This window comes from Peromyscus eremicus, chromosome 22 (assembly GCF_949786415.1).
Source record: "Peromyscus eremicus chromosome 22, PerEre_H2_v1, whole genome shotgun sequence".
NCBI lineage: Eukaryota > Metazoa > Chordata > Mammalia > Rodentia > Cricetidae > Peromyscus > Peromyscus eremicus.
Genome location: NC_081437.1, coordinates 5855257 through 5871440, shown reverse-complemented (window position 1 = coordinate 5871440; position 16184 = coordinate 5855257). Strand labels below are relative to the sequence as shown.

The 16184-nt window shown below is 46.8% G+C and overlaps 1 protein-coding gene across 1 annotated transcript in view; it reads left to right on the top strand.

The window, feature by feature from the left end:
• The window catches only part of Ppp1r21 (protein phosphatase 1 regulatory subunit 21), a 66213-nt gene that overhangs the window by 36033 nt on the left and 13996 nt on the right, over positions 1–16184 (top strand). Inside the window, exons 14-17 of the mRNA XM_059248432.1 lie at positions 425–552; positions 4007–4159; positions 6688–6780; positions 10419–10661. Coding sequence (XP_059104415.1) covers positions 425–552; positions 4007–4159; positions 6688–6780; positions 10419–10661 — 617 coding nt within the window. The remainder of the gene's footprint in view (positions 1–424; positions 553–4006; positions 4160–6687; positions 6781–10418; positions 10662–16184) is intronic.

Sequence of the window (16184 nt, the reverse complement as noted above, 5' to 3'; positions counted from 1 at the left end):
AAAGCTGCGTACAGGGGCTGGAGAGGTTTTTTCAGTGGTTAAGAGCACTTGCTGCTCAATCATGAGGACCAGTGGAATCCCAGCACCCACATCAGGTGGCCCACAAATGCTTGTGATTCCAGCTTCCTGGACTCCAATACCCTCTTCTGCCTCCTTGTGCACCTGTACACACATGTGTGCATGTACTCATACAGACACGTGTGCACATGCACACACACACACACACACACACACACACACACACACACCACTCCCTATTCACTTTGTGGCCACCTGATACAGCACAGTCTTGATACTTGGGATCATTGCTTTCAAATGCACTTAGTAAACCTGGAAGTCTAGCTGTGAGAATGGAGCAGGCTGGCTAGCGGCTTGCGACTGGTATGTAAATAGTAATGTTTGCATCTCATTGGTTTTCTTATAGACATTTCCAAACATTACAGTCAGAAGGCCTCCATAGAGCATGAGCTTCCAACAGCAACCCAGAAGCTGGTAACCACTAATGACTGCGTCCTGTCGTCAGCAATGGCTCTAACGAACGGAGCAGGGAAGGTCAGTGTGCTCGGCTTAGCCCAACCTCAGTTCAGCCCTGGAATGTGCTCCTTTGAAAAAGTGACCAGAAAATGGATCTGTAAAAGGATTGTGGAGTATAAGGTCTGTCCGTGTGTGTGGCAGGGACCGGGAGGAGGCTAGAGTTGAACCAGGGTCCTGGGCATGGTAGGCAACCACTCTGCCACTGTGCTACATCCCCAAACCTTAAGGTCTTTCATTTTTTCTTTTTTAAAAGTGTTTTACTTTTTTTCACCATTACCCAATATCTTTCCCCAAGTTTTCTTCAGTTGAACCGTCTGTACAATATTTAAAACACTGTTCAGCATTATGGTGAATGAGTGGGTCACTCACTGTCTTTTAAACCCTCCAAAGTTGTTTTCAATTTTTACTTTAGATACAAAGCAGTGGTTTCATTGTGATATTTCTTTTTTTTTTTTTTTTTTTTTTTTTTTTGGTTTTTCGAGACAGGGTTTCTCTGTGCAGCTTTGCGCCTTTCCTGGAACTCACTTGGTAGCCCAGGCTGGCCTCGAACTCACAGAGATCCGCCTGGCTCTGCCTCCCGAGTGCTGGGATTAAAGGCGTGCGCCACCACCGCCCGGAATGATATTTCTTACATATCTGTCATTGTACTTTGATTGTGTTCACCCCCATTCCCCTCTTATCCCCACTGCCTTCCTCTCCCCCTGGTGTCTTCCCTCCCCTAAACAGTTCTCTTCTGGCTTTCATCACACACACACACACACACACACACACACACACACACACACGCACACACGCACACGCGCGCACGCGCACGCGCACACGCACGCACGCACACACACACACACACACACACACGCACACACACACATTTGATTTGGTGGGGAGTGTTCATGCTGTGGCACAGCTGGAAAGGTCAGAGGACAGCTTGTGGGAGTGAGACTTTCCTTCTACCCGTGGACCCTGGAGGTTGAACTCAGGTTGTCAGGCAGCAGACGGCGGCGTTACCCCTGAGCCACGCCCCCAGCCCTGAGCACTGATTCTCTCGAACACCTGTATTAGATAGTTTCCTTATCTGTGACCAGATGGCTTACAGGAAGCAATTAAATGGAGAGGAGGTGTAGTTTTTCATTATTTTATTTTTGAGATTTTTTTTTAAAAAAGATTTGTTTATTATGTACACAGTGTTCTGCCTACATGCATCCCTGTACACCAGAAGAGGGCACCAAATCTCATTACGGATGGTCGTGAGCCACCATGTGGGTGCTGGGAATTGAACTCAGGTCCTCTGGAAGAGCAGCCAATGCTCTTAACCTCTGAGCCATCTCTCCAGGCCTGTTTTTGAGATTATAATGTAATTACATCATTTCTCTCTTCCCTTCCTCCCTCAAACCCTCGTAAACACCACTTTTTGCTCTCTTCCACATTCGTGGCCTCATTTTTCATTAATTATTGTTACATGGGAATATATCCCTAAGTATAACCTGCTCATGAAGCAGAGTAAGGAAGAAAAGACCAGTTATTAGATACTGATTTATTGATCTGTTTAGTGATTTAAAGTACTGCTTGTACTGCCTTTTTTCCAAGCATGATGTCACCTGCTCCCCGGGACAGAGTGACCTGGAGAAATGCCGAACCATGGGTGGTTGTCCCTCACAACCTGCCGACGGCCATGTGTACCTCTATAAAAACTGCCCCACTTGTGTTGACAGCATACAATGAGAGCGCAAACTGGGATTGAAGCCTTCAGTAGCTGGCTTCAGTCCACTGGTGACATCCCATCTCCCCCACTCTCCTCGTGTCAGGGTACTTACTCCAGGAGGGTTCCCACCGCCGCTCTCAGTCTGTGTAATGTTACTCATGTATGTGTTCAGGGCTGACCATTGGTATCGGGTCACCAACTGGTGTGCTCTTCCCTGGGGAGGACCATTTCTCCCCCTCTGAGCATTCCTCACTTGCCTGGAGTTCTGGGTGGGGTTGAGGCCTCACGGCCTTTCCCCTGTCCACTTTGGAATGTCTATTGCTGTATTTGGCTCATGGTGTGAGGAGATACATCTGCCGTGGTGGGTCCGTGGCAGTGAGGCCCGTGGAGCTGGTGACATCACATCTGCAGGTAGGAGGCAGGGGACCTGCAGGGACTAGCAGGCCTGTTACCATGAGGTCCTCCCCAGGGGCTGCTTCCTCCAGCAAGACCCCATACCCTGAAGTTTCCACAGCCTCCAAACACCACCAGCTGTGACTAAATGTTCACTCACGTGGGCCGTATAGTACCTACCCTGAGGTTTACTTGATACTGTAAAAGGCTGGTAAAACGTAAAACCTGTAGATGATTAAGGGTTGATTACTTAGTTTTGAGCAGTGTTTGTCAGGGTAGAACACTCACAAATCACTTTCTCATACTTAGCAAGATAGAACACCTGCTGGTGTATCCAGGACTTCTTTTTGTAGAAAGGATATTTAGCCAGACATTTCTTTATATCACCACTTCGCGCAGCACTGTAGAATTCAAAATCATAGCTCAGCAAAATTATGTTATGGGTCTTTGTAGCTGCTCTATAGACTGAACAAATACTAAATCCATGAGTGACAAGAATCTGCGTGTTTAGTCTTCTTTTCTGTTCTATTAACAAGTTAAGACTTTACAGGACTAAGTTTATGTAGACAGTACATATTTAAGATGCTTATGCCATATCTATTCTGTTGGGATATGAAATATTCAAAGTTAACGTAAACCCAAACATAGCTTGAGATCACTACAGAAGTTATAGTTTATGAGAAACAACTACAAGTAGGCATGGCTCATGCCTGTAATCCCAGCACTCTGAGGACAGAGGCAGGCTGATCTCTGAGATCAAGGCTAGCCTGGTCTTCATAGTGAATTCTAGGCCAACCAAAGCTACATAGTGAGATCCTGTCTCAAAAAAGAAAGTCAGTCACCTACAGAGGGACAGAAACTAAACAGAGCGGGTGTGTCTGAAATCTTCTCATTTACTGGGTGTCTCATTTCTATCACACATTGTGAAGGTATTTGCAAATACATAGGTGTAGATTTGGGGTCAGGTGTTGAAATTTCATTTCCGTTCAGACTGCTCTGAGACTTTGTCTTAGTCACTGTTGGATTGCTGTGATGAAACACAATGGCAATTTAGGAAGCATTTAACTGGGGGTGTGCTTACAGTTTCAGAGGGTTGGTCCATGATCATCTGGTGGGGAACTTGGTGGCAGGTGTGGGACTGGAGCAATAGCTGAAAGTTGCAGGTAGACACCCCTGGTGACACTCTTCCTCCAACAAGTCCGTACTTCTCCAACAGGGCCACACCTCCTAATCCTTCCCAAATAGTTCCGCTAACTGGGGAACCATTCAGACATAGGAACCTATGGGGGCCATTCTCGTTCAAACCACTGCAGAACTGTGAGGTAGATATTTTAGATCACTGTTGGAAAATAGAATGTTTTCTTGTCATGCTGTGTTTAGATTGCATCTTTCTTCAGCAACAACATCGACTACTTCATTGCTTCACTGAGCTATGGGCCCAAGACAGCCAGTGGATTCATTAGTCCCCTTTCAGCTGAATGCATGCTACAGTACAAGAAGAAGGCTGCTGCCTACATGAAGGCTTTGAGACAGGTTTGTGTGCTGCTGCTAACAGTCACTCATGTGCTTACGTGGGATCGTGGGTTGGGTGTGCACCACTGCAAGCATGTCCTTTCTGTGTTTCTTTTGGAACATGGGAAGCACTCACAGACTTTCAGTCAGCGGTTCCTTTCTGCAGAATCAGTCATCAAGACACCAGTTAGACAGCTGTAGGGTGCCAGCTAGCCTTACACATGGCTAGGGCTGCCCCTCAGAAGAGATGGAGTGGGAGAACTGTGAGTCATGCAGACTCAGTGGCTTTAAACAGTGGACTCTTAGTGGTCCAGACATGTGCCTGCAGGGTGTTTGCAGGGGCTACAGCACTGTTACTACTGTAGATGGTGAAAAGTCAAGATTGGCCGCTCAGCGCTCATCGGTCGAAGGAAACCTCAGTGAACCATGAAGCATTCTTCATGTAATATAAAACTCTATGCTTCATTCAAGCAGGAATACAGTAGGCACTGCATACAGAGTGACAGACAGATCCCTAAAATATTCTGAATGCAAAAAGCAAATTGTACAGTAAAACTTAGGTTTAAGAAAATGGCAAGAAATTCTATACAATGTGCATAGATCTATAGAGATGCTTATAAATGGGCAAAGGGCCCAGGCATACATATCAAGCTGGTAATTATGATTACCCCTGAATTGAATCTGAAATCAGGGATGATTTGCCTGGAGTGTTCTACTTTAAGAATGTTTATATGTGTTGTGTAGTTGAAACGCTAAAACACAAACTATACTCACTACATGCAGCACTGCATACAACAGTGAAAACCATTATACATTCATAGAGAGAAATACTAGAGAGCCATCAGAATAATGACCATCAGCTAGGGGCAGTGGCACATGGCTACAGTCATTAATAATGGTTTATATCATACATATGTATTATGTGTATAAAATATGTATGGAATATACACAATGCATCGGGAGGGTAAAAGCTTCTAAAAGAATACATTCAAACAGGAGATACATTTTGATTTCATAGTCTCTGTGTACACATGTACTATAGTTAGTGTTTTGCATTTAGACATAGTCTAACAAAGGGAAGAGTCACATGTGGGTGGTAAGATTAGGAGTAAAATAATGTATTGCTTCATTTTCTGATTTTTGTCAGTGACCATATATTCTTACTATAGTTAGAAAAAATTATAAATCTATTTCTTTTTTTTTCTACTTCTACTAGTTCAGTGTTCTAGACTACACTCAGGACTGCTACCTGTTTATACATTAGCTTGGTGTTCGTCTGGCTCAGCGAGCAGTTCCCTATTGTTTTTATGTGCATGTCTCTGTTGACTAGTCAGATAGGGTGGCTTTTCATGGTCGTCATTTGTTCTATCAGCTCTCTATTGAAGTCTGTCTTTTTTTTTTTTTTTGGTTTTTCAAGACAGGGTTTCTCTGTGTAGCTTTGCGCCTTTTCCTGGGACTCACTTGGTAGCCCAGGCCGACCTCGAACTCATAGAGATCCGCCTGGCTCTGCCTCCCGAGTGCTGGGATTAAAGGCGTGTGCCACCACCGCCCTGCTGAAGTCTGTCTTAAAATAAAAATTCCTAGCTAAAATGGAAAGAGTTCCCTATATATTAAGAATTTTAAAGAATATTTTAAATTTATTCCTTGACAGTTCTTACATATATATAATGTGCCAAGGACAGATCCATCCCTACCTCTCCTGGATACTCTACATTAAGAATTTTAATCGTGTTTATATAGAAAATACTTTCTACCATTTTGGTATGGTATTTTTTTTTAGAACAGAGAATGTTAGGTTTTACTTATTTTGAATGGCTGAGGTGGGAGCTGTGCGCACATGCCGTGGCATGTATGTGGAACTTTGAGGACAACCTGGAGGAGTCCTCTCCCTCACCACGTGGTCCTGGGATCGAACTCAGGTTGTCAGCCTTGATAACAAGTGTCTTAGCCCGCTGAGCCATTCACCACCCTACGGGTTTTGATCCTATGTTATTTATCACTCAACAGGTCTTTTTCCTGATCTTTTGTTTGGTTTTTTGGTTGGTTGGTGTTTGTCTTTGCTTTCTTTCTTTTTTCCCCCAGTAGATCTCTTTCTGCTGTGGTGGTTATTCGCAGCCAGAGCCCTCTTCCCGAGGTTATAGAAACATGCAGCTGTATTTTTTTTTCATCTAACTTTAAGTAGTTCGTCTCAGACTGGTCATGATTAAATGTGAAAGAAGCCCCTTGCTCTTTCTCTGACCGTTCCTGGCCCTGTCAGGCCTTCCTGTCTTCACTGAGCTGGAAGCAGCGTGTGTCACAGGAGATTTGTCTGTGCTTTATCTGCTCCCGTTTCCTGTCCTGCCTCCGCCTGTGTTCTGGTACACAGAGTTGGAGAGGTGTACAGTTGCCATGACGATGTCCTGTCTCCGTTCTCTTTTTCAAATGTGTTTTTCTTTTCACACGAAAGAAGGACGTGGTCTGTGTTGGCAAGCGGCTTGGTCTATGGTACATGCCTCTCAGCGTTCTTACTCTGTGTTGGACCCTTTCATGACTCCAGCGCTTTCTCCCAGCCCCTCACAGAGTCCGTGCCTTACGGGGAAGCAGTGGCGAACCGCCGGGTTCTTCTCAGCTCTACCGAGAGTCGGGAAGGCCTCGCCCAGCAGGTATGGCATCGCGAACATCATGGAGTTTGGTAAAAAGCACAAGTGGTCAACCCTGCGGACGGGTTTTGAGGTGTATAGATGAGTAACACTGAGACTGTAGAAGGGTTTTGAGGTGTATAGATGATGAATAACACTGAGACTGTAGAAGGGTTTTGAGGTGTATAGATGATGAATAACACTGAGACTGTAGAAGGGTTTTGAGGTGTATAGATGAGGAGTAACACTGAGACTGTAGAAGGGTTTTGAGGTGTATAGATGAGGAGTAACACTGAGACTGTAGAAGGGTTTTGAGGTGTATAGATGAGGAGGCACTGAGACTGTAGAAGGGTTTTGAGGTGTATAGATGAGGAGGCACTGAGACTGTAGAAGGGTTTTGAGGTGTATAGATGATGAATAACACTGAGACTGTAGAAGGGTTTTGAGGTGTATAGATGATGAATAACACTGAGACTGTAGAAGGGTTTTGAGGTGTATAGATGAGGAGTAACACTGAGACTGTAGAAGGGTTTTGAGGTGTATAGATGAGGAGTAACACTGAGACTGTAGAAGGGTTTTGAGGTGTATAGATGAGGAGTAACACTGAGACTGTAGAAGGGTTTTGAGGTGTATAGATGAGGAGGCACTGAGACTGTAGAAGGGTTTTGAGGTGTATAGATGAGGAGGCACTGAGACTGTAGAAGGGTTTTGAGGTGTATAGATGATGAATAACACTGAGACTGTAGAAGGGTTTTGAGGTGTATAGATGATGAATAACACTGAGACTGTAGAAGGGTTTTGAGGTGTATAGATGAGGAGTAACACTGAGACTGTAGAAGGGTTTTGAGGTGTATAGATGAGGAGTAACACTGAGACTGTAGAAGGGTTTTGAGGTGTATAGATGAGGAGGCACTGAGACTGTAGAAGGGTTTTGAGGTGTATAGATGAGGAGGCACTGAGACTGTAGAAGGGTTTTGAGGTGTATAGATGAGGAGTAACACTGAGACTGTAGAAGGGTTTTGAGGTGTATAGATGAGGAGTAACACTGAGACTGTAGAAGGGTTTTGAGGTGTATAGATGAGGAGGCACTGAGACTGTAGAAGGGTTTTGAGGTGTATAGATGAATAACACTGAGACTGTAGAAGGGTTTTGAGGTGTATAGATGAGTAACACTGAGACTGTAGAAGGGTTTTGAGGTGTATAGATGATGAATAACACTGAGACTGTAGAAGGGTTTTGAGGTGTATAGATGAGGAGTAACACTGAGACTGTAGAAGGGTTTTGAGGTGTATAGATGAGGAGTAACACTGAGACTGTAGAAGGGTTTTGAGGTGTATAGATGAGGAGGCACTGAGACTGTAGAAGGGTTTTGAGGTGTATAGATGAGGAGGCACTGAGACTGTAGAAGGGTTTTGAGGTGTATAGATGAGGAGTAACACTGAGACTGTAGAAGGGTTTTGAGGTGTATAGATGAGGAGTAACACTGAGACTGTAGAAGGGTTTTGAGGTGTATAGATGAGGAGGCACTGAGACTGTAGAAGGGTTTTGAGGTGTATAGATGAGTAACACTGAGACTGTAGAAGGGTTTTGAGGTGTATAGATGAGTAACACTGAGACTGTAGAAGGGTTTTGAGGTGTATAGATGAGGAGGCACTGAGACTGTAGAAGGGTTTTGAGGTGTATAGATGAGTAACACTGAGACTGTAGAAGGGTTTTGAGGTGTATAGATGAGTAACACTGAGACTGTAGAAGGGTTTTGAGGTGTATAGATGAGTAACACTGAGACTGTAGAAGGGTTTTGAGGTGTATAGATGAGGAGGCACTGAGACTGTAGAAGGGTTTTGAGGTGTATAGATGAGTAACACTGAGACTGTAGAAGGGTTTTGAGGTGTATAGATGAGGAGGCACTGAGACTGTAGAAGGGTTTTGAGGTGTATAGATGAGGAGGCACTGAGACTGTAGAAGGGTTTTGAGGTGTATAGATGAATAACACTGAGACTGTAGAAGGGTTTTGAGGTGTATAGATGAGTAACACTGAGACTGTAGAAGGGTTTTGAGGTGTATAGATGAGTAACACTGAGACTGTAGAAGGGTTTTGAGGTGTATAGATGAGTAACACTGAGACTGTAGAAGGGTTTTGAGGTGTATAGATGAGGAGGCACTGAGACAGTAAAGGAGAGGGCGGAGGGAGACTCATTAGGTGTTTCCTTCTGTTGTCAGTTGAGTTGGGGAAGTAGATTGCGTGGAAGGTACTCTTTCTTTCAAAAATTGGTATAAACTGATTCAGTTTAGATTTTGTCAGAGATTTATTTAAATAACTTTAACATCTGATTTATTTTTAATTTGGGGGAACACTCCTTATAGGACTGGAAAAAATGGCATAGTTGTTAAGAACACTGGCTGCTTTTCCAGAGGACCCTGGTTCGATTCCCAGGGCCGCTCACAACTGTCTGTAACTGCAGTTCTAGGGGATCTGATATCCTCCTCTGGCCTCCGTGGACATCTGATGTGGGCTCTGGGGACCAAACTTCAGTCCTGTGCAAGAACAGCCAGTGCTCCTAACTGATGAGGGAGCTCTCCAACCAACAAAACTACTTTTTCAAAAAAAGTATAACATATAGAAAAGTGTACAGATCCCTAATGCATGCCACAGTTTTTACAAGTAAACACGCTATTGTAACCAGGTCCTAAAGTTCTAAAGACTCTGTGTGTGTGTGTGTGTGTGTGCGTGTGTGTGTACACACTATTGTAACCGGGACCTAAAGTTGTAAAGACTCTGTGTGTGTGTGTGCTTCACACTGTGTCAGGTGTGCCTCAACAATTACCTCCCGAAGGCCCCTCTGTAACATGGTTGCCCCTTGTCTGCATTCTGACACCACAGATTGGCTTTGTTCCTCTCTTTTTCTAATTTTTCCTAGACTGGTTTTGTTGGCCGATACGGAGTTTTCATAAATGAAATTATGCCGTGTAGCACGTATATGCTCTTTCAGGCCTGACCTGCACTCATCGCTCATGAGGAGAGCCCACATGTCCCCCGACATCCAGCTTTGTGCTTTTTGAATTTTAGTGAAGTGGGAGTGTGTTTAGCGCCAGGGACAGGCAGTGCCTCTGTGGCCATAGTTTATTCCCACGCTTCTCTGACTCTTGGTTTCTGCTTTTGCTGTTTTCTGCCTTGGTGTCTTTTTCTTGGATTTCAGGAATTCTGTATACGATTCGAGTATCACAGAAACAGGTCTGTGTTGGGTGCTCCTCATACCCTTCTCCACCCTTTGAACGTCTCTTACTGTCTGTGCAGGCCCATGGAGGCCAGAGGAGTCTTGAGCTACTGGTGTTTCTCAGGCACTGCCCACCCCCCCACCCCAAGAGAGAGCTAGCCTGGCTGGGAACTCACCATGTAGGCTGTGGAGAGCTCCAGGGCCCCACACCTCCTCAGAGCGGGCATTGTTTGTTAGGATGAGTTCTGGGCAACAAACCCAGTCCCACACTTCCTGACTGAGCTATCTTCCCATGAAGTCCTCTGATGGATACAGATTTTTAAATAGTTGGCTCAGTTTCTGAATTTAGTTAGGGTTATTCCTTTGGTGTCCAATATAAAAATTTCTATTGTTTTTACATTCTGTCCCTGTCATTCTCTAAGGTGGAAAATCCTTTTACTTTTTCAGGTTCAGCAGAGTTTGGAAAAGATTTCTAAACTGGAGCAGGAAAAGGAACATTGGATGTTAGAGGCACAGTTAGCCAAAATCAAGCTGGAGAAAGAAAACCAGCGGCATGCAGACAAGCTGAGGGGTACGGGCAGTGCACAGCTGCTTGGGCTGGCCCAGGAGAACGCCACTGTGTCCACTGCTCCCTGCCAGGAGGAAGCTGCAGCGAGGGTCCTGTCAGAGCCTGTGCAGAGTGCCAGTCTGGTGAGTGTCTTCCTGCTTGCCCTGGCCCACGGTTTATTTCAGTGCTAACTGATAAAGACCCAACCTCTTCATTCCTGTTCCTATAACAAAATGGCAGAAGCAGCCGGAGGCTGGGAAGTCCAAGAGCCGGTGTCTTCCTGGTTCACTGCTGGCTGCCTTTCCAATCATGCTGCCCCATGTAGAAGGGGTGGACCAGCCTCCTGGGTCTGTTTTGTAAATGTCCAGTAGGCCATCTCCAAGGGCCCCTCCTAATTCCGTCACGGGCGAGTTTGGGAGAGATGCAAACAAGCCCATCTGAATCACATGTCAGGTTCCCTGTACTTTAAATAGAGGCGGCTTGTCTCCTTCAGAAAGTAACTCCGTTAAATTACAGAAGAGTTTACTGGATGGCCACGTGGCCAGAGCTGTGTGTCTGGGGAAGATGCGGTAAGTCAAATCTAGGATGATTCTGCTTCTCTTTGAAAACAGTTCCAAGATGGAGTCGTGTTTCCAACCAAGGACCAATACCTAACCTTCTAGCTACCTTGTTTTATGGTCTTTTTTTTGGAATTTTCTAGCCCACTCCCATCCTCTCTGCCCTGAGGACTGAACCCAGGGCCTTGCACTTGCTAGGTGAGTGCTCTCTCACTGAGCTAAATTTCCAACCCCACAAATACCTAACTTTGCTAGAATGACCACTAACACCACTTTAAAAGAATTCCATAGTGTGTCCCAGAAAGTGCAAAGCTCGGAATGTGCATGTAACATAGAACCCCTCAGACACACTCTTTTCTGTCAGGGGTCACCGGGCAGACAGTCTCACAGCCTCACGTTCCCTGCCTTCTTTTTAACTGTTCCGACTTAGAAGGTAAAGAAACAGCTCTCTTGGCATTACAGAATTCGTGATTATCTTTTTTCAAGTTTTCTAGTTACAACACTCTGTATGTAGTTGAAAAAGAAAATAGGAAAGTCAAGAAAAAGAGAAATCAGAGAGGGAAGATGTCAGAGTCAGAGCAGTCCGTGCAGGGTAAGGAGCTGAGGAGAGCTGTGCTGCTCTGCAGGATGCAGTGCTCAGGTGCATGCTGATGCTGCTGGCTCACTGATGCCACCACTGCCCTGGTGTGTCTCAGACTTAGCTGCAGCCAGTGGAGCGCATGCATGACAGGTGTGTAGGCCTGTGGCTGTGGGTGACAGGTGTACAGGTGTGGTTATAGGCTCCAGAGCAGTGGTTCTCAACCTTCGTAATGCTGCAACCCTTTACTACAGTTCCTAACATTGTAGTGACCGCCAACCACAGTTATTTCATTGCTACTTCATAACTGTAATTTTGCTACTGTCTTAGTTAGGGTTTCTATTGCTGTGAAGAGACACCATGACCACAGCAACTCTTATAAAGGAAAACATTTAATTGGGGTGGCTCACCCATTCAGAGATTTAGTCCATTATCATCATGGTGCAACATGGTGGCGTGCAGGTAGACATGGTGCTGGAGAAGGAGCTGAGAGTCCCACATCTTGATCTGCAGGCAGCAGGAGAAGAATGCCACACTGGGCATAGTTTGCTCTTCTGAGAGCTTAAAGCCCGTCCCCTAGTGACACACTTCATCCAACAGTGCCACACCTACTCCAGCAAGGTCACACCTCCTGTGCCATTCTCTATGAGCCTATGAGGGCCATGTTCTTTTAAACCACTGTCATGAATTGTAATGTAAATATCTGATATTTGACCCCCAAAGTTTGAGATATGCTGCTTTAGAGGACCATCTTCAGATTTTTTAGATAAATGTTAGTATTTGGGATAAAGTATTATAATGTCAGTGGCTTAATTTATTTTTATTACATTTTATTTATCATGTGGAGTTGTTCAGAGTGAGGGAGGGTAAAGCGGGGATTTAACAAGGTGACTCCACATAGTTTATCTAGTAGTTAAAGGAGGTTGATTTTGGGGTAACTTACAGCCAGTAAAGGGGTCAGTTATAGAATCCGGGAGAGGTGAGGTGTAGTCCAGCGTGGTTCTCTGGAGAACTCTGACTTGGTCTGCAGTCACGTACGGAACTCGGGTTTTAAGGGCTCCCATCTTGGCCACACCCCAGGGGCAGGACCTAGGTAGGCATGGCAGTTACCGACTGCCTCACTAGGGGCAGTGTTTCAAGGTCAAAGATGGAACAGCTACCCACTACAGGAGGGGAGCAGAGGTCATAGACAGAGGTCCTCACCTTCTACCATGTGGGACTTGGCAATCAAAATCAGTCCTCAGGCCTGGTGCCAAGTGTCTTTACCCACAGAGCCATCTTGCTGGCCCTGCAGCTTTCTTTTAAATTGTTTAGAAAAAGACATTCATATAAAATGGTAAAGCAAAGGCAACATGCTTTTACTGAATTAAATAGTAGATGCGTGGATGACACATCCAACAAATACCAGAATTTAAAATCTGACCAAGGATAGTTTGACTGTGTGGTAGCCCAAGTCACCCTTGAGTTACTGAAGGAACCACTTCTAGAGTTAGCCTCATCAATGGGCCAGACTGTTCTCCACTGTCTGACTGTTCCCCACCGTCTGACTGTTCCCCTCTGTCTGACTGTTCTCCACTGTCTGACTGTTCTCCGCTGTCTGACTGTTCCCCCTGTCTGATTGTTCCCCTCTGTCTGACTGTTCCCCTCTGTCTGACTGTTCTCCACTGTCTGACTGTTCTTCACCGTCTGACTGTTCTCCACTGTCTGACTGTTCCCCCTGTCTGATTGTTCCCCTCTGTCTGACTGTTCCCCACTGTCTGACTGTTCTCCTCTGTCTGACTGTTCTCCACTGTCTGACTGTTCTCCACTGTCTGACTGTTCCCCTCTGTCTGACTGTTCCCCACTGTCTGACTGTTCCCCACTGTCTGACTGTTCCCCATTGTCTGTCTGACTGTTCCCTTCTGTCTGACTGTTCCCCACTGTCTGACTGTTCTCCACTGTCTGACTGTTCCCCACCGTCTGACTGTTCCCCACTGTCTGACTGTTCCCCACCGTCTGACTTCCTCACTGTCTGTCTGACTGTTCCCCACTGTCTAACTGTTCCCCTCTGTCTGACTGTTCCCCACTGTCTAACTGTTCCCCTCTGTCTGACTGTTCTCCACCGTCTGACTGTTCCCCACCCTCTGACTGTTCCCCACCGTCTGACTGTTCCCCACCGTCTGACTGTTCCCCACCATCTGACTGTTCCCCTCTGCCTGACTGTTCCCCACTGTCTGACTGTTCTCCACTGTCTGACTGTTTTCCGCTCTCTGACTGTTCTCCACTCTCTGACTGTTCTCCACTCTCTGACTGTTCTCCACTCTCTGACTGTTCCCCTCTGCCTGACTGTTCCCCACTGTCTGACTGTTCCCCACTGTCTGACTGTTCCCCACTGTCTAACTGTTCCCCACTGTCTGACTGTTCCCCACTGTCTGACTGTTCCCCACTGTCTGTCTGACTGTTCCCCTCTGTCTGACTGTTTCCCACTGTCTGACTGTTCCCCATTGTCTGTCTGACTGTTCCCCACTGTCTGACTGTTCCCCACAGTCTGACTGTTCCCCTCTGTCTGACTGTTCCCCACAGTCTGACTGTTCCCCACTGTCTGACTGTTCCCCACCGTCTGACTGTTCCCCACTGTCTGACTGTTCCCCTCTGTCTGACTGTTCCCCACCGTCTGACTGTTCCCCACTGTCTGACTGTTCCCCTCTGTCTGACTGTTCTCCATCGTCTGTCTGTTCCCCACCCTCTGACTGTTCCCCGCCGCCTGACTGTTCCCTGCCGTCTGACTGTTTTCCGCTGTCTGACTGTTCTCCACTCTCTGACTGTTCCCCGCCGTCTGACTGTTCCCCACTGTCTGACTGTTCCCCACTGTCTGACTGTTCCCCACCGTCTGACTGTTCCCCACTGTCTGACTGTTCTCCTCTGTCTGACTGTTCCCCACTGTCTGACTCCTCTCCACTGTCTGACTGTTCCTCACTGTCTGACTGTTCTCCACTGTCTGACTGTTCTCCACTGTCTGACTGTTCTCCACTGTCTGACTGTTCCCCACTGTCTGACTGTTCCCCTCTGTCTGTCTGACTGTTCCCCTCTGTCTGACTGTTCCCCACTGTCTGACTGTTCTCTACTATCTGACTGTTCCCCACTGTCTGACTGTTCCCCACTGTCTGACTGTTCCCCACCGTCTGACTTCCCCACTGTCTGTCTGACTGTTCCCCACTGTCTAACTGTTCCCCTCTGTCTGACTGTTCTCCACTGTCTGACTGTTCCCCTTTGCCTGACTGTTCCCCACTGTCTGACTGTTCCCCACTGTCTGACTGTTCCCCACTGTCTGTCTGACTGTTCCCCTCTGTCTGACTGTTCCCCACTGTCTGACTGTTCCCCACTGTCTGACTGTTCTCTACTATCTGACTGTTCCCCACTGTCTGACTGTTCCCCACTGTCTAACTGTTCCCCACTGTCTGACTGTTCCTCACTGTCTGACTGTTCCCCACTGTCTGTCTGACTGTTCCCCACTGTCTGTCTGACTGTTCCCCTCTGTCTGACTGTTCCCCACTGTCTGACTGTTCCCCTCTGTCTGACTGTTCCCCACTGTCTGACTGTTCCCCACTGTCTGACTGTTCCCCATTGTCTATCTGACTGTTCCCCTCTGTCTGACTGTTCCCCACCGTCTGACTGTTCCCCACCGTCTGACTGTTCCCCACTGTCTGACTGTTCCCCACTGTCTGACTGTTCCCCACTGTCTGACTGTTCCCCTCTGTCTGACTGTTCTGCACCGTCTGTCTGTTCCCCACCCTCTGACTGTTCCCCACTGTCTGACTGTTCCCCACTGTCTGACTGTTTTCCGCTGTCTGACTGTTCTCCACTCTCTGACTGTTCCCCGCCGTCTGACTGTTCCCCACTGTCTGACTGTTCCCCACTGTCTGACTGTTCCCCACCGTCTGACTGTTCCCCACTGTCTGACTGTTCTCCTCTGTCTGACTGTTCCCCACTGTCTGACTCCTCTCCACTGTCTGACTGTTCCTCACTGTCTGACTTCTCTCCACCGTCTGACTGTTCCCCACTGTCTGACTGTTCTCCACTGTCTGACTGTTCTCCACTGTCTGACTGTTCTCCACTGTCTGACTGTTCCCCACTGTCTGACTGTTCCCCTCTGTCTGTCTGACTGTTCCCCTCTGTCTGACTGTTCCCCACTGTCTGACTGTTCTCTACTATCTGACTGTTCCCCACTGTCTGACTGTTCCCCACTGTCTGACTGTTCCCCACCGTCTGACTTCCCCACTGTCTGTCTGACTGTTCCCCACTGTCTAACTGTTCCCCTCTGTCTGACTGTTCTCCACTGTCTGACTGTTCCCCTTTGCCTGACTGTTCCCCACTGTCTGACTGTTCCCCACTGTCTGACTGTTCCCCACTGTCTGTCTGACTGTTCCCCTCTGTCTGACTGTTCCCCACTGTCTGACTGTTCCCCACTGTCTGACTGTTCTCTACTATCTGACTGTTCCCCACTGTCTGACTGTTCCCCACTGTCTAACTGTTCCCCACTGTCTGACTGTTCC